We start from the raw sequence: 25,000 nt of genomic DNA on the forward strand, positions 1-25,000 counted from the left end.
CAGATAGGATAAGGGAAGGAAACAAAGTGAGGAGAAGGAAGAAAACAAAGAAAGTAGGAAGTGGAAGACAGACAGGTGACAGCAATGAAGGAGGAGGAGAAACGGAAAATATAGAGGATTATAGAGGGATAGAGAGAAAGAAAGAAAGAAAACAGTGTGAACTCGCAGAATTTATATATAAATTTAAGAACTTACTGTAGACAAGGCTGCGTGGTGTTCAATTATAAATAAATAAAGAAAATACACATTAAGTACAAGACATCACCAATGAGTGAAAAATACGTAAACACACGTGAAACAAAGACTGTTCTGGAATAAATATATAGGATCCCCAGGGTTATCAAATGCATACATCAATACCAGCACAAAATAAAACTAGTAGAACATTCCCATCAAATATCTGTCAGGTGTAAGCCTAACAAGCCAGATATTGTTGTTTAGGAGAGACAAGAAAAAGTTTGTACCATCACAGAAGTCAGCTGTCCTGTTGATGTGAATATCTCTTTAAAAATCAAAGAGAAAGAAGATAACTGTGGACAACAGCTTCAAAACCTCCAGATTCTATATCACAATTATAAATTTATGTTTCATTTTTGGATTTGGTTTGTAAGACTTTTTATCGCCAGCCTCGTCTGGCACCTGTGTCGGTGGCACATAAAAAACACCATCCAAGCGTGGCCGTTCGCCAGCCTCGTCTGGCACCTGTGTCAGTGGCACATAAAAAACACCATCCGAGCATGGCCGTCCGCCAGCCTCGTCTGGCACCTGTGTCGGTGGCACATAAAAAACACCATCTGAGAGTGGCTGTTCGCCAGCCTCATCTGGCACCTGTGTCGGTGGCACATAAAATCACCCACTACACTCTTGGAGTGGTTGGCGTTAGGAAGGGCATCCAGCTGTAGAAACACTGCCAGATCTGACTGGGCCTGGTGCAGCCTTCGGGCTTCCCAGACCCCAGTTGAACCGTCCAATCCATGCTAGCATGGAAAGCGGACGTTAAACGATGATGATGATGATGATATGTGTTGAAGCATATTCTGTTGTGTCTGGGGAGAGTCACTGTCTTTTCGTGCCTTATAATGTAACACACTCACCGGTAAAATTTCCACTTATTTCAAGACTATTGAAAAGGTTGCAAGACGCAACGAAAATTTTAGGAAAATAAAAATAAGAAATAAGTGGAAATTTTACCGGTGAGTGTGTTACATTATAAGGCACAAAAAGAAAATGACTCTCTCCAGACACAACAGTATAAATTTACGGTTATACCAATAATAATTGTAGCACTTGGTTTTATAAGTAAATGCCTAACTGTCAGTCTGGGTAAGCTTGATTTTTTAGAAAAAGAAATCAACCATCTAACTGGGAGATTACAAATACAATCTGGAAGCCAAACGGTAAAATTATGCAAGTCTTTTCTCAGGTTTAAACTGTGACATTGTTTCCATTATCTACATTCAATATCAACAACTAGATTTTGCAACCACTGTTTCTATGGAAATATATTTATTATTTTTCTAGCATATCAAAGAAACATAATTTTATACTACATATATTAATTATATCTGTCTATTATTATTAATTTCCTCAAATATCATGGAGTTTGTATTTGTAAATGATTAAAAATAGAAGAGAAACATACATACACATAAAAGAAAAGACTGCACTGGTTTGGTTACGTGATGTGGATGGATGAGGACAGTTGCTTAAAGAAATGCCGATCACTTAAAATGGAGGGAAGTTGTGGAAGAGGGAGACCCAGGAAGATATGGGATGAAGTACTGAAAGTTGATCTCAAAATGATGAGCCTTATGAAGGAGATGACAGAGGACTGAAATATGCAGCACGTTGTTTGTACTTATGAAGACCTGCCCATGACAACAGAATTGATAGCCTAAAACCAAGGTGCTATGTAAAAAGTATTCATGTTGGAGCTAATGCCATGTAAAAAGCACTGGTGCCAGCGCCACGTAAAAAGCATTGATGCTGGAGCCACATAAAAAGTACCGGTAATGGTGCTATGTAAAAAGCACCATTTTTCAGTGTATTTCAACCAGAAAAATGTCCACTTAAAGAGAATAACAAGCTACATAATGCAAAATTTTTACTTTTCAAAAATTCCAATTTTAAAGGGTCGAAACAAACCCGAGCAGCGCTGGGCGATACTGCTAGTTTTAGCTAAATGGAACAGGGAACCGATACAACTGTGTTTACTGGATACTAAAAAATCCTTGCTTGCATGTGGACAAAGCAGTTGATTCACTGCAAATCAATATCTGCTATGGAGTGTCAACAAAAAGTTTAATCAAACTATTTTCCTTTGAAGTTACTTTTACTGGTAAAGTGCACATTCATTTTACCTGCCATACTTGCACTTCATGAAAATGAGGAATTTCTCTTTCAAGGAAATATACCACCGAGCTTACCTGGATATAAATCTGCAAGGACTCTAGATAAGATGAAGAGGGTGCAGTTGAGTTCCCTACCCATTCTTCTGATTTAACACTTGCAGACTTATATTTATGGGGTACCTTAAAGGATGTCGTATACAGTGCAGAAAACTGGCTACAATGATGGCCCTTCAGAAAGGAACTGAAAAAGAACGTGCAGCAATCCCTTTGGACATTTTGGTCAACATTGCCAAAGCAGTAGTTCACCATACTAATATGTCCAGAGGCTAATGGTCACCACTTTGAGCAACACCTGTAACTGTAGAGTTTAAAGGTAACTTGTATTAATCCTGCACCCATTCTTTTTGAAATATGTATATATTTTTTTTGTGGACTCTATATACACACACACATATATATACATGTATTTGTTTGTTCTTTCTCGAGCCATACCTGGCTCATAAGGGCCAGTTTCCTGGTTTCTTGGCGTATAGGTTCCCCACCTGGATGGGGCGCCGGTCTGTCGCAGGTGAGCTGCAAGATGCAGGAGGAAAGAGTGAGAGAAAGTTGTGGCAAAAGAGTCAGCAGAAGTTTCACCATTACCTTCTGCCGGAACCGTGTGGAACTTAGGTGTTTTCGCTCATAAACACACACAGTCCGCTGCTGTAACCACTAGGCCATGTGCCTCCACATAAATAAATGCACCCTTTTAAAGCCTAACCAGGCTCATGGGCCCAGTTTCCTGGTATCATGGCGTATGTGCTCCCCAGCTGGACGGGACGCCAGTCCATCGCAGCGTTACTCATTTTTGCCAGCTGAGTGGACTGGAGCAACGTGAAATGAAGTGTTTTGCTCAAGAACACAACGCGTCGCTCGGTCCAGGAATCGAAACCACAATCTTATGATCATGATGCTGACACCCTAACCACTAAGCCACGCACCTCTACAAGCTGATGTAAAGAGGTTAATAAAGAGATTATGTACCTCCGGTCAAGAAGTCTGATATCTCGTCTATATTGCTAAATGCAACAGTAGACCTGAGACTAATGATAACTATCTGACCGGCCATACCAAAGAACTACATATAATATTACTGATCAAACACAAAAACATTTTAGTATGCTTTTTTCAGACTTATGGACAACCGACCTATACACACACATACATTCATCTTTTAAAACCTCCAGGCTTCCTGAAATTTGCCAACACTACACCTGATATCCCTGCTCCATACGTATGCATATCATGACTCTTACACTGTTCACTTTCCTGACCTTTGTACATAATTCTATGTACTGTACATGCACCTTTGATGAGTTGTAGTGCACCTGAGCACTATACATTATTAATTTACTATATATATACATGTGTGTGTGTGTGTGTGTGTGTATGTAGATGAATTTGTAAGTGTCCTATTTTCTTGATTGAAATATATCTTACAACCACATATTTCACTGCTGCTTTCTTAATATAACATGATACCATAACCATTTATGTCACCATAAAGGCAAAGCTGTAACTGTCTCACCAACAGAGTGTACATAATTTAGCTCAGCCTTTTGGTGTAGTAAATGCTACAGGCAAAAATCTAAAACATTTCTGTTTACCACTAAGATATATACCTTCCACATACAGTCTGAGTATTATTAGTTTTACATCTATATTTTTTCTTTTTTTTTTACTGGCTTCAGTCATTGGACTGTGGCCACGCTGGGGCACCATCTTGAATTTTTTTAGTTGAATGAATTGACCCCAGTACTCATTTCTAAGCCTGGTACTTATTCTCACAATCCCTTTGGCTGAACTGCTAAGTTACAGCGACGTAAACACACCAACACCGGTTGCCAAGGGGTGATGAGGAAACAAACAGACACAAAGACACATACATATATATATATATATCCAAGCGTGATCGATGCCAGAGCGGCTAACTGGCTTCCATGCCGGTGGCATGTAGGAAGCACCATTCAAGCGAGATCGTTACCAGCATCGCCTTACTGGCACCTGTGCCGTTGGCATGTGTAAAAAGATACGAGCGAGGCCGTTGCCAGCATCGCCTTACTGGCACCTGTAAAAAGATATGAGCGAGGTCGTTGCCAGTACCGCCTGACTGGCCCCCGTGCCGGTGGCACGTAAAAGCACCCACTACACTCTCGGAGTGGTTGGCGTTAGGAAGGGCATCCAGCTGTACAAACTCTGCCAGATCAAGACTGGAGCCTGGTGCAGCCATCTGGTTCACCAGCCCTCAGTCAAAATCGTCCAACCCATGCTAGCATGGAAAGCGGACATTAAACGATGATGATGATATATATCATCATCATCATCATCGTTTAACGTCCGTTTTCCATGCTAGCATGGGTTGGACGGTTCTACTGGGGTCTGTGAAGCCAGAAGGCTTCATCAGGCCCAGTCAAATCTGGCAGTGTTTCTACGGCTGGATGCCCTTCCTAATGCCAACCACTCCGTGAGTGTAGTGGGTGCTTTTTACGTGCCACCCGCACAGGTGCCAGACGAGCTGGCAAACGGCCACGAACGGATGGTGCTTTTTATGTGCCACCGGCACGAGGGCCAGGCAGGGCTGGCAACGGACAAGGACGGATGGTGCTTTTTATATGATGGGCTTCTTCCAGTTTCCATCTACCAAATCCACTCACAAGGCTTTAGTTGGCCCGAGGCTATAGCAGAGGACACTCACCCAAGGTGCCATGCAGTGGGACTGAACCTAGGAACCATGTAATTGGGAAGCAAGCGTCTTACCATGCAGCCACTCCTACACCCCTATGTTAGCTTTCCATATTTATATCCACCTCTCTTTACAATCATTAGGGGTGGGATTGAAAACAGTGTCAAGTATATGCTATTTATAGATTTATAGTAAACAGTAATAGTTGTAGAAATAGTTCATATTGTAGGCTAAATTAGTTTACTATGAGAGAGAGAGAGCAATGACCTAATATTCTGAACAGAGCCTGCCAGTTGTGTGTTTTTAAAAAATTCTTTTTTTTTGCATATTTCAATTATTGGACTGGCTGTGCTGGGACACTCCCCTTTTAGGTGATCAAGTTGATACAAATATTTATTTGTTAAGTCTGATATTTATTCTGTTGTTCTCTTTTGCTGGACTGCTAAGTTACAGTGATGTAAACATGCCAACATTGATTGTCAAGTGGTGGTGGTGGGGAGACAAAAACACAGTCGCAAAGAAATACAAACACACATAGATACATACATACATATAAATAGACATATATATATTTATACTAGTCCCTTAATATTTGATATTCAATAAGACAATCAATACTTCATTTCATTTTACTATATATATACTATTTATACTATATTCTACATTAATATTATAAAGAATATAAATAAAACATAAAAAACAGACAGAGTTGGAATTCCTTTGAATAATATATATATACACATATATATATATATATATAAGTAGACAGATAGGGTTATAATCCAAGCTGTATTCTCATGAAGCACTTATGCATATTCAAGTTCTCCAAAGTATATTTGTAGATGTTATGATTTATGTTAGAGTTGAAAATACTGGAGAATACTGTTAACTCTTAACCACTACGCGTAGTGGTTAAGAGCATGCGCTACTAACCCCACGATTCTGAGTTCGATTCCAGGCTGTGACCTGACTAATAAATATTAACAACAACATTGAAAAATTCCTTAGGAATGAGAACCCAGGTTCAAAATTTCCCCAAGACACCTGATGAAGGTGGGAGGGTATATCAGCCGAAACGTTGTGTTAACAACGAACAAGATGAGGACAAATACCCATCAAATGTAAGTAATGTACATAATTCCTCATCTCTTAAATATAGAACTGTAATATCTAATATATATATATATATATATATCATCATCATCATTTAACGTCCTCTTTCCATGCAGGCATGGATTGGACGATTTAACTGAGAACTGGTGAACCAGATGGCTGCACCAGGCCCCAATCTGATCTGGCAGCGTTTCTACAGCTGGATGCCCTTCCTTATGCCAACCACTCTGAGAGTGTAGTGGGTGCTTTTACATGCCACCGACACAAGGGCTAGTCAGGCAGTACTGGCAACAGCCATGCTCAAATGGTGTTTTTTACGTGCCACCTGCACAGGAGCCAGTCCAGCAGCACTGGCAATGACCTTGCTTAAATATTTTTCACATGCCAGTTGGTAACGATCACGCTCGAATGGTGCTTTTTACATGCCACTGGCATGGAAGCCAGTTAGCTGCTCTGGCAACGATCACACTTGGATGGTGCTCTCAACAGGTCTTCGCAAGCAGAGTTTAGAGTCCAATGAGGGAAAGGTACGCATAAGTGGGTTGGTTATACCCCTGGCATAGGCCACGGGTTATGGTCTCACTTGGCTTGCCAAGTTTTCTCAAGCACAGCATATTTCCAAAGGTCTCAGTCACTAGTCATTGCCTTGGTGAGGCCTAATGTTGGAAGGTCCTGCTTCACCACCTCATCCCAGGTCTTCCTGGGTCTACCTCTTCCCTCAAACGCTAGGGTGTGGCACTTTTTCACACAGCTATCCTCATCCATTCTCGTCACATGACCATACCAGCACAGTCGTCTCTCTTGCACACCACATATATATGTATATATATATGTGTGTGTGTGAGTGTGTATCTGTGTTTACACCCCCGTAACATAGCGGTTCAGCAAAAGAGACCAACAGCATTGGCACTAGGCTTACAAAGAATAAGTCCTGGGGTCGATTTCTTTGACTAAAGGTGGTGCTCCAGCATGGCTGCAGTCAAAAGACTGAAACAAGGAAAAGAATATACACACACACCTTCACAACTTCTACACAGTTTCTATCTACCAAATTTGTCACAAAGCATTGGTAAACTGAAGTTTATAGACAACATTTGTCCAAGATGCCACACAGTGTGATCAACCGTGAAACGAGACAGCCATGCCAGAATGCTCAGTAAATTCTTTATTTTTACCAACACTGGAAGGATGAAAACTTGATTGATGGGGTTAAATGCAGAGACTAAAGGGCCATAACTAAGTAACACAAGATATTTTGTCAAATACTTTAACAATTCTACTAATGCACCATTCTTGTCTAGTTATATATTCTCATAAGAATATTTAATAAAAGCTAGAAGTCAAAGCAAAATAATAATTAGTTATGATTAAGCAAACCTATGATAAAATGTCCCAACTGTGGCTATTCTATGATACCCAGTTATGATAGAATCGAGAATTTCATTATCCAATGTGTCCTTCCATTTATTTAAAGATGATTAAATGTAGTTTGAGCAGAATTTGATTTATTTCTAGCAGATCAAGCAACTGCATAGAAAGTTCCCAACAATGGAACTGGTTAAAATTGTATCCAAAGCATATTCCCTCTCCCTGCTAAGCAGATTTAATAGAAACAAAGATATGTGATGAAATATTCGTGAATGATTTAGCATAGACCCAGTATTCCAGCTAAGCCATGCTCACCGGGGACAATCATGCCACGTAGAGAACAGCATAGCAAACAGGATCTGGCATCCAATGCCTTGTATATTATTAATTAAAGGCTGTTGTTTAACCCTAGGTCAGCCCTGACTGAGTAGATCCATGATCAAATGAGAATCCCATCCTGATCATCTTGTTTGATCACCATCTCAAATGATCAAATTAAATTCCAGCAATGAAAATCTCATTTTGTTTTTATACCCCCAGACAATGTGTTTTTGTTATGCATAAACTTGGAACAGAATGAACCTCATAACTTCTCTTCCTTTTATTGGCTGCTTAGCAATGCAGAGAGTCTTGTTAGAGTCTTGTTATTTTATCTTTCATGTTTCGGATATCAAAAACGTTTGTCAGATGAAAGAAAACAAAAACAAATGGAAATTATTGTTGTGTTGCTCATATGACGATGACTGGTTCTTGCAGTCATTGTTTTGAATTTGTAAATTTGTCTACTCACTTGTCTAAAGGATATTTAAAAAAATAATTATAATTTCTATTTTAAACAAACCATTATATTTCTGTCTGTTGTCAGTAAATCAAGTGGATATTAATAATATGATAGCCTTGTAATGTTCTCATTCCTAACTACAGAACATCTGCACTAGACTACTGTTCACACTTCCCAAACCCCCCACACTTTAAATACAAACAGATAAACACGACTAGAGTTTAACTAGGGCTTAACCAACAACAGAAAGTTCAACATGGGATAGCTTTTCTATATGTTCGCCCGGCCTGTTAGCTGTCAAAGCTCCTTCAAGGAAACCCTGCCATGTAAAAAGATTAAAATAAAAAATAATAATAATAAAAGGAGGCCTTGGATTATGTCTTCAAGACGACCGGAAAAGTCTTCGATCGCAGGTCTCGGAAATGACTTGGAACTCAAAACCTGATGGTGGACTCGACCAGGAGAAAGAGAGAGCTTGTTGCGTCATAATTATTTGTTATTATAGGCATGAAGTCTCTCTTATGTCTGTAGGGAAAAGTAGGAAGTTGCATTAGGCTAAATCCATCAAATTCCAGGAGCTAAATTAATTTATATTTAAGTGGGGGAATCGTCGGTCGAATTATAATTGAACGTCCCTAAATATCTAGCTTAGCCAAGAGAGACACTAAGTAATATACTGGATGTAAATAAATGCAAAAAACGTTAAATTGATCGATACGAGACAGAATCTAAACTGCCATCTGGAACTACTGACTTGAAGAACAACAAACAATCAACGTGGTGGTTGTTGAACCGAGCTAAACTCATAAAACAATTCTAAACACGACTGTCCGGTTTTTTCCTTTAAGCAAGGTGAAATCAGGACCACATTAACTAACATGCATAAGACGGTAAGGTGTGATTCCAGAGACATTTGACAGCTATTTCTAGCATGCATAGGCTACAAAGGCGCTGTGAAAAATAAATTAATTGCGGCTGATTTACTCGACCCAGTCATAACATATCCGTTTTATCGATACAGACGGGATGTAATAAAACCTCCAGATCAGCACTAAATGAGCAAAGGCATTCCACTTATGATTATCGCATTTTTTAATTTAGACAGAATATTGAGGATCATATTTTTTTTAAGGGGATAGTGTGGTATGAGGAGATTTAGTTGCTATTTCTAGCAAGTCATGTTTCGTAGAAGCTAGAAATAACAGCGCAAAAACAATGAGGTATCGTAACACAAAAAAAAAAAATAGACAAGATTGGTGAGGTGGATGCCTCCCATCAAGGACCCAATAGAGAGGAGAGAGGGATTCAAGGCATGGTAATAAAGGTTTTCTTTTTCGTTCCACAGCTCAAGCATGACAATAAACGATATGGTCTAAAAACTCGACAGAGAGAAGCTTTATAAACCCGTATATCTCATGGCAGTGAACAACACATCTTGCTTCATTGCACAATCCACAAAAAAAGCAAGAATGAAGACATCTAGTTCACACTACACCATACCTATAGGTTTCTGCTAGCAGTGAAAATTCGTCTTTATCCTAAAATTACAAATTCTCTGTGTAAGTAACCCTTGTTGTGAGGTCGAATGGTAAACTCAAACAAACGTGGCTATAAGGTATCACAGAACAACCGTTATTCTATGGTGCTTATCATTTGTTAAGGAATAAAAAAAAAAGGTAAAAGGGGGTAATGATATTGTTGATTAGATTTAAACCTTGTTATTACTAGTATCTGTTTTTAGACACATCAGAGACATGTAAAAGAGATAAAAGTTTGCATTCATTATATTCGACATTATTGATTAAATCGGAAAAAAATATTTTAAAAAATGGTAAAATATTCCCCTCATAAAGATTCCGACAAACAAATTGAGAATAACATTCAATGGGGGGAAAAATACAGATTTTGATTAATAAATTATATTAAAAATGTTTCTTCTTCCACAACGAAACGAAGTGACTAATAATTAGAGACGATGTTTTAGTAAAAATTGTGTCGAATTATTAATAATATTGAAAAGATAATTAGGAAGGATGGTGATTTCTTTCTAAACAAACACCCGAAATACATACACCACATGTGTCAACAAGTGTAGAATAACAAACATGAATATGGAACAACAGTAATAATAATAATAATAATCCTTCCCACTAAAGCCTGAAATTTTGTAAGGTAGGGAACTAGTCAATTACATCGACCTCCAGTACTCAACTGGTACTTATTTCATCGATCCCGATAGGATGAAAGGCAAAGTCAACCTGGGCAGTATTTAAAACAACAATAGTAATCTTTTCTGCTAAGGGCACAAGGCCTGAAATTTTGAGGGAGGGGACTAATCGATTACATCAACCCCAGTGTTCCACTGGTACTTAATTTATCGACCCCAGTACTCAACTGGTACTTATTTCATCGATCCCGATAGGATGTAAGGCAAAGTCAACCTGGGCAGTATTTAAAACAACAATAATAATCTTTTCTGCTAAAGGCACAAGGCCTGAAATTTTGAGGGAGGGGACTAATCGATTACATCAACCCCAGTGTTTCACTGGTACTTAATTTATCGACCCCGGAATGAAAGACAGAGTTGACCTCGGCGGAAATAATAATAATAATAGTAATAAACAGGTTAAACATGATGCTAATGATAGTAGTAGTAGTAGTAGTGGTGTTATTTATGATAATGACAGTTAGGGAGGTAAATAATTAAAACATTACATGAATGACAACATCAACGCAAAGGGGGGACTTTCGTTAAGACGGGGATTTAAAGAAGATAATCGGATGTCTGTCCAGAATAATCCAAGGATACCATTTATTTTTCAAGAAGTATAATGAGTATTTATGCGTTGTGTGACCCATACACGTGTGTTTGAACAGTTTGGTACCCGAGACAACGGATAAAGAACTCACATACCCTCATACCCGACACAGACAATTGACATATCCGACACTGGTCAGAGGCCACGGTGACATCAACTCCATCAACATTATTATTATTATTATTACTGTTATTTTCCATATTTCAGTTGTTGTTTTTAAAAACACAGACGTAATGATAATTATTATTATGCTTTTTTTTCTTTTAAATAAAAGTGATTTTATATAGAAATTACATTACCTGAGTGGAACAATCTGAAATTCGTCTTCACTCAAAGTAGACCAGGTTCCACCAAGACATTCTTTGCACCAGTCATAGGCTTTTTTGTTAATGTTTACTAGGCACCTGTCGTCGCCCATCCTCTTTTGGTGACCGAAGAAGAGCAAAACGAATGATTTCAAGGTTCGGAGGAACTCCAACAGGGAACTAAAAGTGTACATTGGAGATATAATGATTTTAAAACAAAAAAAAAACACACCCGGAGAAAAATGGTAACAAAAGAAAAAAAAGAAAGAAGGATGGAAAGAAAGAAAAAGAAGGAATAGAAAGAGAGGGAAAAAGGATGGAAAAATAAAAGAAAAATCAAGAAGCGAAAGAGACTGAGCCTAATGTCCGCTTCTTTTGCTCATCAGTTTCCAAGGCATGTAGAGAGAAGAGAGGAGAGTCGCTAGCGGTTTGTAGTCGGGGCAAATGACAATTATATAGTAAAAGAAAAAAGGTAGGTAGGCTAATGTTTTTTAGTAAGATTTCCTACCTTTGGCTTTTTTGTGGCAAACAACAACACTAGAAACGGTTAATGAACATACGGTGTCTACTAGCATCAGTCTAAACCGTGTATCATCGCAACTAACATTTTATACACTCGACACGATCAACACAATCGCTCTCCTCCTCCTCCTCCCACTTCTTTCGCACTCCTCCCCTTCACCTACCTTCTCTCTCTCTCTCTCTCTCTCTCTTTATCTCTCTCGCTATACAGACATATATATATCTCATTACGATATGCAAATCTCCTTCCTCCTTCTCCCCTTCACCTACCTTCCTCTCTCTCTCTCATTATCTCTCTCGCTATACAGCTATATATATATCTCATTACGATATGCAAATCTCCTTCCTCCTTCTTCCCTCTACTCCTCTCTCTCTCTCTGTTTCTTTCTTTCTCTCCCCCTCTCTCTGTTTCTTTCTCTCACTCTCTGTCATTCATCCTCTATGCAGTCCCTTCCTCCTTCTTCCCTCTCCCCCTCTCTCTGTTTCTTTCTCTCACTCTCTGTCATTCATCCTCTATGCAGTCCCTTCCTCCTTCTTCCCTCTACTCCTCTCTCTGTTTCTTTCTTTCTCTCCCCCTCTCTCTGTTTCTTTCTCTCTCTCTCCGTCATTCATCCTCTATGCAGTCCCTTCCTCTGTCTGCACTACAACTATTTTTTCATTTATCTCTCATGTCTTCTCTCATTCACTCTTTCTCTTTCACTTTCTCTCTCTCTTTCTCTTTCACTCTCACTCATCCTCTATCTCTTTTTACTTTCTCCCTCCCACATTACTATTACTCTTTTGTTTGACTACTATTCCCTTTCTCCCATTCACCCATGTAAGTTCCTTTCTCTGCTTTAATTTTTCTGCCTCACTCTCTTTCTCTCTGCGGTGTTCTTCCTCCTTTTGCCCCATTACTCTTTCTTCCATTTATATTCAAAATTTTCCCCCCTTCCCTTCGTTCCTTCTTTCTTTGTTTCTTTCTCTCTCTCTCTCTCTGTCTTTCTGTCTGTCTCTCTCACACGTTCACACGTTGTACCAAAAGAAGTTCTATTCTTGCTGCTCTACAACCCTTTTCCTTCTGTTTTTTCAAACCCCTTTATTCCATATTTTGTAATATTTTCGCGCTCCTTTTCTCCTTATAATAGAATACTTCTCAACTTCAATTCGAAAATATTTTTCCTTAACTTCCAATTTTGGCAGAGGTGTTGCTTCTTTTTATTCACTCAGTGTTTTTTCCATTTCATATCTTCATATATTTTCCTTTCCTATATTTCTTACCATGTTTTATCCTATCTCTAAACCTTCCTAGTATTTATTTCCCTGTCGTCTCACTAATTCTCTCTATACCTAATTGTCTATTTCTCTCCCTCACCCCTCTTTCCATTCTATCTACCCTTTTTCCTTTCTTGTGTCTCTGTTCTTAGCTTTTTCATTTATTTCTTCCTCTCATTCACCTCACTTTCCTCTTTTATTTACCCCTTCTCTGTCTCTCTCTTCCCTTCTTCGCCTTTCCTCATTGCAATCCTTCTGTCCATTCATTCTTACAATCGTCCGACTTCGCCTTGTTCGCTTTACTTCATGCTTTTCGAAAGGGGTGGGAGAAATTTTCGTGATCTCTGCCTGTTATTAAAATGCATGCCTGCAATATCAAACTGTCCTTAAATATGTCCTTAAACTACGAAATATCTCGTGCGTATGACAATATCAATATGCTGTGTGGAAAGAGAGAATTGTTTAAAATCAACTCAGCCACGCTCGATGATCAAAAGGCATTCTAGACATTACTACCTATTCTTTTCAGACATGGTTTATCTCAGATTGCATCATCCTTCCACCTTTTCACAAAAATTAGGGTGTGATTTGAGGAATTTAACTACTATTTTTAGCATATCTAACAACATTGCAGCGACTCCTTCGTTGCGAAGAGAGGGCATTCTCACTCTCTCTTTTCTGTCTCGCTATCTATCTATCTCTATCTCCCTTTCCTCCCTCCCTCCCTTTCTCTCTCCCTTTTCTTCCCCTCTCTCTCTCTCCCTTTCCTCCCTCTCTCTCCATTTCTTCCCTCTCTCTCTCCCCCTCTTTCCGTATCACTCTTTCTATCTCCCTTTCCTCCTTCTCTCTCTCCCCCTCTTTCCGTATCACTCTTTTTATCTCCCTCTCTCTCTCCCATTCCTCCCTCTCTCTCCATTTCTTCCCTCTCTCTCTCCCATTCCTCCCTCTCTCTCTCTCTCCCCCTCTTTCCGTATCACTCTTTCTATCTCCCTTTCCTCCTTCTCTCTCTCCCCCTCTTTCCGTATCACTCTTTTTATCTCCCTCTCTCTCTCTCCCATTCCTCCCTCTCTCTCTCCCTTTCCTCTTTCCGTATCACTCTTTCTCTCCCCCTCTTGCCTAAACAACAATGGCGTCTCAACATAGATCAATCACTTTCGTTTTGTTACCGTCGATCATTGTAAATAAATGGTCATTTCGGAAGCGGTTGTCATGAACTTGTTTTCCTGCACTCACAGTCGATTTTTTAAGGCATTTATTCACCCTAGTAACTCCCTGCTACACTCGAGAGAACACTCACAAAAACCGTGTTACAAGGTTGACATGTTCAGGTCTTGTAGTAGAACTACACAGACACGTGCCGCCGTCTTCGGTAGAATTTGTTCCCATCAACCACCATTCCCTGCGATTCCTAGACACGGTTGCTGCTGTTGTTGTTGCTCTTGTAGACTCAGGTCAGCTCTGATCGAGCAGACCTATCTTAGGGAAGTTGGAGAAGGAGTCATTGATCGATTTAGTAAAGCTATCAGCTGGGTCGCACCGTCCAGTTGGTGAATGACTAAGTTTTTAAGCACTAAACAGTGGTAGTAGTTATAGTGGTGAAGTGTACCGTTACCTATTTCTTTACTGGGGCTAAACACAGAGAGGACAAACAAGGACAGACAAACGGATTAAGTTGATTATATCGACTCCAGTGCGTAACTGGTACTTAATTTATCGACCCCGAAAGGTTGAAAGGCAAAGTCGAAGTGTACCGTTACCGCAGATACTTTATAGAACACAGATATCACTAATTAAGTTCGTCCAGGGGACAATCACTGGTACAGTATAGTATCGTACTGCTGTTGGTGCCAGACACGACTCGGACATTGTCCAAGTTCAAAAGGAGCTTCCCACTGGCCTTGTAAGGGGGTTTCAAAATTTAATTTTTCTATAAGCTGGTATATTTTTTTAATCTTTTGCTCTTTATTTGTTACAGTCATTGGACTACGGCTATGTAAGGGTACCGCCTTGAAGGGTTTTAGTCGAAGAAATCGTTCCCTGTATTTATTTTTTATAAGTCTGGTACTTATTCTGTAGGTGTCTTTTTTTTTTTTACGGGGACATAAACAAACCAACACCGGTTATCAAGTGGAACGAGGTGGGACAAATACAAACACACAAATATCTATTTATCTGTATATTTATTTCACGTTGTGGAAGTCACATTTTTCTTCAAGTATTTCTATGGCAGATCTCACTGAATTAGTACCGTAAATAATATCATCCAAACGTTTGCACTTTGTTTTCTGATTTTTGTATTTTTTTGTCTAACATTTATTGTTTTTCTACATCCATCATTTTTCTTCTATATACACCGAGCAGAGTAATTCTTTTGCGTGTATAATTATTGTAGCAGATTGCAAAAAATATTTACTAACAACCTATAATTTTTTATGCAGATCAATATACGATGGCTATGCGACAGCTCATTCAAAAGAGGCAGCAGCTGTCGAAAATACTGAAAATTCTTCAAACCCAAATTGTTGGCTTTTACAGAATTTGAAGATTTTGATAAGATTACAGACTCAACAAGTTTAGATTAGTGTTGGGGAGGGAGTAGGTAGACGCTGGGTTTTTCCTTCCAAAATGCATGGTGGTACATTTGTCCACAGCCAGCTTGAGTTGCCAGTCCATGATCCACTGCTGCATTGTGTCCAGGTCTGATTTAGAGGGTGCAAGTAAGGATAAAAAGGAGTTGGACATGTAACCAAGTCACCCTTTCATTAGAAATAGGAAAACCTTTTATTTGTAAAGATGCTCTTCAGTACATGAATTGATGCTTCTAAAATAATTGTGGAACACCAGACTTAGGGTCCTCATCCTGAAGACATTGGCAACAACCAAAATGATGAACCCTCTCAACTACAACTCAGAAAATTTTCGTAAACCAGCTGTTTTAAGAAGTGTTGATCTCTGACTGTGGAGAGAACCTGTGGAAGAGGTAGACCCAGGAAGACATGGTCAGCCTGAAACTATACTCTTTTACTTGTTTCAGTCATTTGACTGTGGCCATGCTGGAGCACCGCTTTTAGTCGAGCAAATCGACCCCAGGACTTATTCTTTGTAAGCCTAGTATTTATTCTTTCGGTCTCTTTTGCCGAACCGCTAAGTTACGGGGACGTAAACACACCAGCATCGGTTGTCAAGACGTGGGATGTGGTGGAGAAGTATGATCTTCGAATGTTGGGCCTCGCTGAGGTGATGACAGGTGACCAAGACCTTCAGCGATATACCATGCTTGAGAAAACTCATCAAGCCAAGTAAAACTGTAGTGGTGGCCAATGCCGGTGTCATACAACTGGCACCCATGCTGGTGACACATAAAAAGCACCCATTACACTCTTGCATTGGTTGGCATTAGGAAGGGCACCCAGCTGTAAAAAACCATGCCAAATCAGACTGGAACTTGGTGTAGCTCTCCAGCCTACCAGTTTCAATCAAACCATCTAACCCATGCTAGCATGGAAAGCAGACGCTAGATGATGATGATTCAAGTTTTGAAATTTAATCATATTCATAGACAGAGAACAATTTTCTCTTTTTACTTGTTTCAGTCATTTGACTGCGGCCATGCAGGAGCACCGCCTTTTAGTCGAGCAAATCGACCCCGGAACTTATTCTTTGTAAGCCCAGTACTTATTCTATCGGTCTCTTTTACTGAACCGCTAAGTGACGGGGACGTAAACACACCGGCATCAGTTGTCAAGCAATGCTAGGGGGACAGACACAAACACACACATACATATATATATATATACGACGGGCTTCTTTCAGTTTCCGTCTATCAAATCCACTCACAAGGCATTGGTCGGGCCGGGGCTATAGCAGAAGACACTTGCCCAAGATGCCATGCAGTGGGACTGAACCCGGAACCATGTGGTTTGTTTGCAAGCTACTTACCACACAGCCACTCCTGCGCCAATATATCAGAAAATATAGTATGTTGTTTATGCAGCTGACATTTTCTGGACAAAGGCACAGACATAGCTGTGTAGTTAAGAAGCTTGTTTTACAACTCCATGATCTTGGGTTCAGTGTTATTGCATTTCACCTTGGGCAAGTTTCTTCAACTATAGGAGTGGCCGTGTGGTAAATAACTTGCTTACAAACCACATGGTTCCAGGTTCAGTCCTAGTGCGTGGTGCCTTGGGCAAGTGTCTTCTACTATAGCCTCGGGCTGACCAAAGCCTTGTGCGTGGATTTGGTAGACGGAAACTGAAAGAAGCCCATCGTATGTGTCTGTGTTTGTTCCCCCCCCCCAACATCGCTTGACAACCGATGCTGGTGTGTTTACATCCCTGTAACTTAGCAGTTCAGCAAAAGAGACCAATAGAATAAGTACTAGGCTTACAAAGAATAAGTCCTGGGATCGATTTGCTCGACAAAAGGCGGTGCTCCAGCATGGCCACAGTCAAATGACTGAAACAAGTAAAAGAGTCTAGTTTCAGGCTGACCAATGCCTTGTGAGTGAACTTGATTGATGGAAACTGTATGAAAGTCTGTTATGTTTGTGTGTGTGAGTGTATGTATGCGCATGTGTGTGTGTGTGTGTCTTTATCTTTGTCTTCCTACTGCTTGATAACAAGTGTTGGTTTGTTTACATCTCCTGACTTTAAAAAATGAGTACTGGGATTGATACATTTGACTAAGCCTTTTAAGAACTTGGTGGCGATAACAATGATGTGCTTTCATGCACCATTAAACCAAATAAAAGCTTCTCTCTTGGTAATTCTTACACAATTGTATGTTCTAATACACCATCCACTTTTAAGTGGTGAATATTTTACCTTTTGATATTAATACTGCTCCTGTTGCTTTCCTTGGGGCTGGCCAGATTGGAGCAATCTCAAGTATAATCAGCCGAAATTGCGAAGATAATCTGGTACTTGACTGAAGAAAGAAAATTTCGAATGACTCATCTTTGTTTTCTTTGTATCGTCTATCTGGATGTTTTGTTGTCCCATTTTTGTATCACCTAACTGTACGGATGTTTTGTGTTCTTGTCCCATTTTGTATTTTATATATATGTGTGTGTGTGTATATGTAATTATAAGACCCAAAAATCTAAGTGTAGGAAGTTTGTAAGCTTCAAGCAATTCATGGAAGGTAAGAAAAAAACAGTGTTCAGGAACAATAGCAGATTATTGGCTTTGAAGTTTGTAGGCTTTTCCCATATTGGAGTTTGATGAGCTGAAAAAGATTTTTTATAGCTCACAGTTAGCAACTTGAGTTGCTATAAATGTGAATAAAAATAAAAAATTGAATGAGTGAAGCAGGTAAAATCCAGGCTACATATGTTTCCTAGCTAAGAAAATCCTTGGTATCTTTGGCCTGATGAATTTCTCGCTGAGTACTCCTCATTGAGTAATTATTATATCAGAGGATCTGCTGGCTAGGAAACATGTAGCCTGGATTTTATCTACTCCACTCCCTCAATTTGGATATATATATATATATATGTGTCGTTTGTAGAAATGCATAAATCTGGAGGAGAAGCACACTCTAAGGTGTAGAGCAGTTAATATTATGGTTGGGTAGGCCAGTTTATGGGGTTACCCTGGTTTTCTTGCTCATGAGGGATTTAGATTAATGGCATATCTTCAGTGTTCAGGGTCTGAAGATGCCATAAAGCTAAACCCCTTATGAGCGAGAAATCCAGGGTAACCCCATAAACTGGCCTACCCCACTATAATATATATATATATAAACAGGATTCCATACAGTTTCTGTCTGCCAAATTCACTCACAAAGCATTGGTTGTCCTGGGGCTATAGTAGATGTGGAACTGAACACAGAATGACATGATTGCAAAGCAAGCTTCTTAACAACACAGCCATGCTTTCAAAAATATAAAATTAAAAGAAAAATTAAGAATGTCTGTTGGTTTATGCCATAAGAATTTACAAACCTTGGGAGATATGAAATAAATCATTTTTAAGTGTGGAACAAACCCATGAACAACTGCAGGTAAATATTGGGTCAAAAAACAAACAAAAAACCCCAAAGGGCAGTTGATGGCTGCCTTTTGACTTTTTCCATCCAAAAGGTTGTTTTGACTCAATAGAGCCAATGTGATTTTTTCTATATCAAGTTCCCTCATTAAAAATATTTTATTTCAAGTATTGGATTTCAAGTATTTGGATTACCTATTTGACATATTTATTGTAGGGCATGCTGATCTGAAAAGGAATGTTTTGGTTTAAAAAAAAACATATGGTATTCATTTTAAATACAACCTGAAGTTCAATGGTTTGGCTTCCTTGCTGGTTTAGAATGGTGGTACCAGCAGGGAACTTCCCAAAAGTAGTTATACAGCAGTGGGGATCATATTGCATTAAATACTAACACTTTGAATTAGAATTGAAGTAAAAGAACTTTCTCAAATATTCTTTCAGTTTATCTTTTATATGTTTCAGTCACTGGACTGCGACCATGCTGGGGCACCCCCTTCAAAAATTTAGTCGAACAAATCAATGCCACCACTAATTTTTTAAGCCTGGTCAGTCACCTTTTGCCATACTACTAAGTTATGGAGATGTAAACAAACCAACATGGGGGACAAATGCAAACACAAGGCCATACACATACATATGATGGGCCTCTTTCATTTTTCTGTCCACCAAATCCACTTACAAGGCATTGCTCAGCTCAGGGCTATAGTTCACAACACTTGCCCAAGATGTCATACAGTGGAACTGAACCTGAAACTAAGTGGTTGGGAAGCAAAATTGATTTTGAAGTTTGATTCTACATCCATTTATGCAGAATATGTTTGGCTTGTCCCCATCGCTTTTCACTAGAGAACTCTTAGTTTATTTATTTAGTATTAATTATGTTTTCTTTTTAATAAAGAAATATAATTTCAAATTCCTTTCTGACTACACAACAAATTCCAGACATTTCAACTTACTTCAACTGAAGAAAGCAAAAACTTCTTTGGTATACACCCCTTCAGCATACAAATACACACAGTGACTAACTAACGTAGTGATTGAGAAAATATGTCAAACTAGAGCAATATGTTATGTTTTATTTCAAGTGTAGTTGAACAAGTACATATAAGTGGCTTTGTCATCTAGCATTTAGAAAAGCAATCATATAATGACCAATATTTATTGGTAGAATGGAAGTTTCATTGATTTATTTCATGCCTTTGGCTGGGAAAGAATAGAGGAGAGGTTTATAGCTGAATAGCTAATTTCCATGAGAAATTGTCAGAAAACAAGTTGTTGCATAGTGAAACTGTATACCCTTCCCAGTAAAAAGTGGTAGGATCCAGCCATTATAAATAGACCAGTAGTTGGTCATCATGAGAGGGTCGAGAGCTGACAGTTCTAGTCGGTGTCTTGTGGAGCTATCAGTGATATTAAGACAGAAGAGGTTAGTGTATTACTATTCTGGCATGAAGAGATACAATGGTGTCCGATGACTAGTAACTGTTGTGGCTACTAACGTAAAACAGCAACTACAGTACAACGGCAGTCACATATCACACCACTTTACAACAGTGATGACGAGGAAAAACAAATTTATGCAGAGTGAAAAGCAAAGACTTTCACATGGAGAGTTCAAACTAATTCATGTGGAAAATTAAATAACTCAATAAAAACGAAACAAAAATCTTGAGCAAACTTATAAATATGCAGTGCTTGAGAAGACCTGGCAAGCCAAGTGAGACCATAACCTCGTGGCCTATGCCAGGAGTGTAACCAGCCCAATTATGCATACCTTTCCTTCATTGGACACTAAACTCTGCTTGCAAAGACCTGTTGAGCAAGTGAAATTGAAATCAAATTCGATGACTGGCATCCGTGCTAGTGGAGCACTAAGAGCACCATCCGAGCGTGATCGTTGCCAGAGCAGCTAACTGGCTTCCATGCTGGTGTTCATTACCAGTGTCACCTTACTGGCACGTAAAAAAACATTTGAGCGAGGTCATTGCCAGTACTGCTGGACTGGCTCCTTTGCAGGTGGCACATAAAAAACACCATTAGAGCATGGCCATTGCCAGTACTGCTTGACTGGCCCTCGTGCTGGTGACACATAAAAGCACTCACTACACTCTCGGAGTGATTGGCGTTAGGAAGGGCATCCAGCTGTAGAAACTCTGCCAGATCAAGATTGGAGCCTGGTGCAGCCATCTGGTTCGCCAGTCCTCAGTCAAATCATCCAACCCATGCCAGCATGGAAAGCGGATGTTAAACGATGATGATGGTGATGATGGAAGACCTGTTAGATGAGGTAGTTGAGTTGGAAAAACAACAACAACAACTCAAGGAACAATGAGAACAGCAGCAAGGATAGCAACATCAGATGTTACAACTAACGAAGCTGGTAACCAAACTGGAGAATACATTTTCGCTTGACCATGTAGCAAATTCAAATAATGACCCCGAAGAAGGAGTAACCTTTGAGGCTTACTTTTGAAGATTTGAACAAATTTTTGAAAAAGAATGTCGGGATTGGATGAATGAAAGGAAAACAGGTCCACTTTCAAGAAAACTAGGGACAGCAGAGCATGAGAAGTAGAGTAACTTCATATTGCCAAAAAAAAAAAAGCTTCCGACATAAATTTCACCGACACAGTTCACATTTTGTGCAAAAAGTTTAATGAAAAGGACTCAATGTTTAATACTAGATGGAAACGTTTAAACATAGAGAAGAGTGAAGATGAAGTGGTGCTGCATCATAGCCACATGTTGAAAGGAATTCTTTGGGGCTTGAATAATTCACCACGGGAAACATGGGTGTTTCATTCATCATCCATAAACAACCCTTTTGCAGGGACCTTTTCAGCAACATGGACTACTCAACCTGAAGAAAATTCTGAGCCCACCTGCAAGGTCCTGTGCTGTTCATCTTGATAATTCAATTCTCTCTCACTTAAACGCTCATTATAATTATTATTATCATTATTCATTTATTTATTTATCTATTTTTGTCACAAATTTTGGCTTACTCCATACTGTTTGATATAGTTATAGCTATAATTAAAGTTAAGAATGCATATCTTTAATTCTGTTTCACCCTATAGTGCTCATTATAATTATTATTGTTATTCATTTAGTGGTATGTTATAACAAAGTTAGTGGAGGTGCAATGGTCTAGTGGTTAGGGCAGCAAACTCACCGGTGGCATGTAAAAAGGCAGCGAGCTGGTAGAAACATTAGCACGCTGGGCGAAATGCTTAGTGGTATTTCGTCTGCGGTTACATTCTGAGTTCAAATTCCGCCGAGGTCGACTTTGCCTTTCATCCTTTCAGGGTCAATTAAATAAGTACCAGTTACGCACTGGGGTTGATATAATCGACTTAATCCGTTTGTCTGTCCTTGTTTGTTCTCTCTGTGTTTAGCCCCTCATGGGTAGTAAACAAATAGGCATGTAAAAAGCACCATTCAAGATTGGTTGATGCCAGTGCTGCTGGACTGGCTCCCATGCTGGTGGCACATAAAAAGCACCATTCGAGTGTGGTCGATACCAGTGCCCCCTGACTGGCACTTAAAAACACTCACTACACTCTTGGAGTGGTTAGCATTAGGAAGGGCATTCAGCTGTAGAAACCTTGCCAGATCAGATTGGAGCCTGGTGCAGCCTCCTAGCTTGCCAGTCCTCAGTCAAACTATCTAACCCCTGCCAGCATGGTAAGCAGACTTTAAACGATGATGATGATCATCATCATCACGGGGTCACCATATTTTGCACATATGGTTGTGATGCATGTGCCTGGTGGACCCTTATCAGATGAGTAGTCATGATGGGTATATTGGACTTCATCTATTTGTATCCCAGTGTTACTTTGATGGCCTGCATTGCTCTCATTCAATGATAATAATAATAACAATAATTCTTTCTGTTATGGGCACAAGGCCTGAAATTTTAGGGTAGGGGCAAGTTGATTACATTGACATCAGTACTTCACTGGTACTTCAATGATCTGGAAAGAATAGAAGGCAAAGTTGACATCGATGGAATTTGAACTCAGGACATAGAGATAGAGAAAATGCTGTTGAGCATTTTGTTTAATGTGCTAATTATTCTGCCAGTGCACTGCCTTAATTATGATATTAACGGTTTCGAATTTTGGGCACAAGGCTAACAAATTCAGGGGAGAAGTTAAGAAGAAGATGATGACTATGGTGGTGATAGTGGTGATGATGACAATGATTGTGGTGGTGGTGGTGGTAGGAGGAGGAGACATTGTTATTATCATCATATTCACCATATTTTAATTTTCAAAACAGAAGTTCTAACCTCCACCACCACCTCCAAAACACGTTTTAACCCTTGGTGCAGTAAAACTTCATCAGACAATAGACACCCCACTTGGTTAGCTAAACCTCACATAAGCAGTCTCCATCCTTGACCTTGACATCTGCTACTGTAACAATGAATTCTGTTCTCACAAGTTCACTAACAGCATTCCACCCCGTCAAAAAAACAATCCACTTTTCTCATCTTTCATGTTTACGCTACCCTGCTGGTCCATATCCCCACCCCTCTCTCTCTCTCTCTCTCTCTCTCTTGCTTTCTGTCTCTGTCTGTCTCTTTCTCTCTGTCTCACTGCTTCCCCCTCTTCTGTCTGTCTGTCCTATTCTACATACCTCATGTGGTCTCTCCTTTTGAGAGAAGGGCATTGATCTGAAACAGTGGTCTTCAGAATGTTTAAAGCAGTGGTCCTCAACTATTTTTTTGACCATGGACATCTTTGATTCCTATTTCACTAGGATGGATCCTTATAGCCATTTGATATTAAAAAACTCCAATTATATTTTTATCATTAAATATTATTAAGGTTTGTGAAACATAACGTGTCTTGAATGGGACATAAATGCTGAGTGGACTATAATAACTGCCTTATTTTAATTATTCATAGTCTGGCACCATCCGAGTGTGATCATCGCCAGAGCAGCTAACTGGCGTTCATGCCGATGGCACGTAAAAAAGCACCATTCAAGCGTGATCTTACCAGTGTCGCTTTACTGGCACTTGTGCCCATGGCACATGAAAAAACATTTGAGCAAGGTCATTGCCAGTGCCGCTGGACTGGCTCCTGTGCAGGTGGCATGTAAAAACACCATTTGAGCATGGCCATTGCCAGTACCACCTGACTGGCTCTCATGCCGGTGGCACGTAAAAGCACCCATTACACTCTCGGAGTGGTTGGCGTTAGGAAGGCCATCCAGTTGTAGAAACTCTGCCACATCAGATTGGAGTCTGGTGCAGCCATCTGGTTCGCCAGTCCTCAGTCAAATCGTCCAACCCATGCTAACATGGAAAGCAGACGTTAAACGATGATGATGATAATATAATATTTGGGAATATAAAAATTCCTTCTTAAGACATTGATAGGAATTGATCGAATCCTAGCAATATCTGAAGAAGGAATTTTTATATTCCAAAATATTATATCAGACTATGGATGATTAAATTAAAACAGTTATTATAGTCCACTCTGCATTGTTGTGCCATTCAAGACATGTTGTATTTCATAAGCAATACACAATGCTTCCAGCAAACTACAATACTCTCCTATTATTAAGGTTGGATAAAAAAAGTTTAAAATATTTTGTGTATTGTAGAAAGATAACCAATTTATTGTACATAAATTTCAACAACAAAATCTTAAATGAACCCCCAAGAGTCATATGAACCCCAGTTGATTTAACCCTTTTGTTACCATATTTCTGTTGAGATGCTCTGAGTTTCTTTCAACTAATTTTAAATAT

General features: G+C 39.4%; 1 protein-coding gene across 1 annotated transcript in view; it reads right to left on the minus strand.

The window, feature by feature from the left end:
- Nucleotides 1–12,143, minus strand: part of LOC115217398 (choline kinase alpha) — a 69,805-nt gene extending 57,662 nt beyond the window's left edge. The window contains exons 1-2 of the mRNA XM_029787084.2: nucleotides 11,968–12,143; nucleotides 11,454–11,639 (exon numbers count right to left, since the gene is read on the minus strand). Of these exons, the coding sequence (XP_029642944.1) occupies nucleotides 11,454–11,572 (119 nt within the window). The 5' untranslated portion in view covers nucleotides 11,573–11,639; nucleotides 11,968–12,143. The remainder of the gene's footprint in view (nucleotides 1–11,453; nucleotides 11,640–11,967) is intronic.
- Nucleotides 12,144–25,000: the final 12,857 nt, after the last annotated feature.

The sequence above is a fragment of the Octopus sinensis genome, linkage group LG11 (genome assembly GCF_006345805.1).
Source record: "Octopus sinensis linkage group LG11, ASM634580v1, whole genome shotgun sequence".
In the NCBI taxonomy this organism is placed as follows: domain Eukaryota; kingdom Metazoa; phylum Mollusca; class Cephalopoda; order Octopoda; family Octopodidae; genus Octopus; species Octopus sinensis.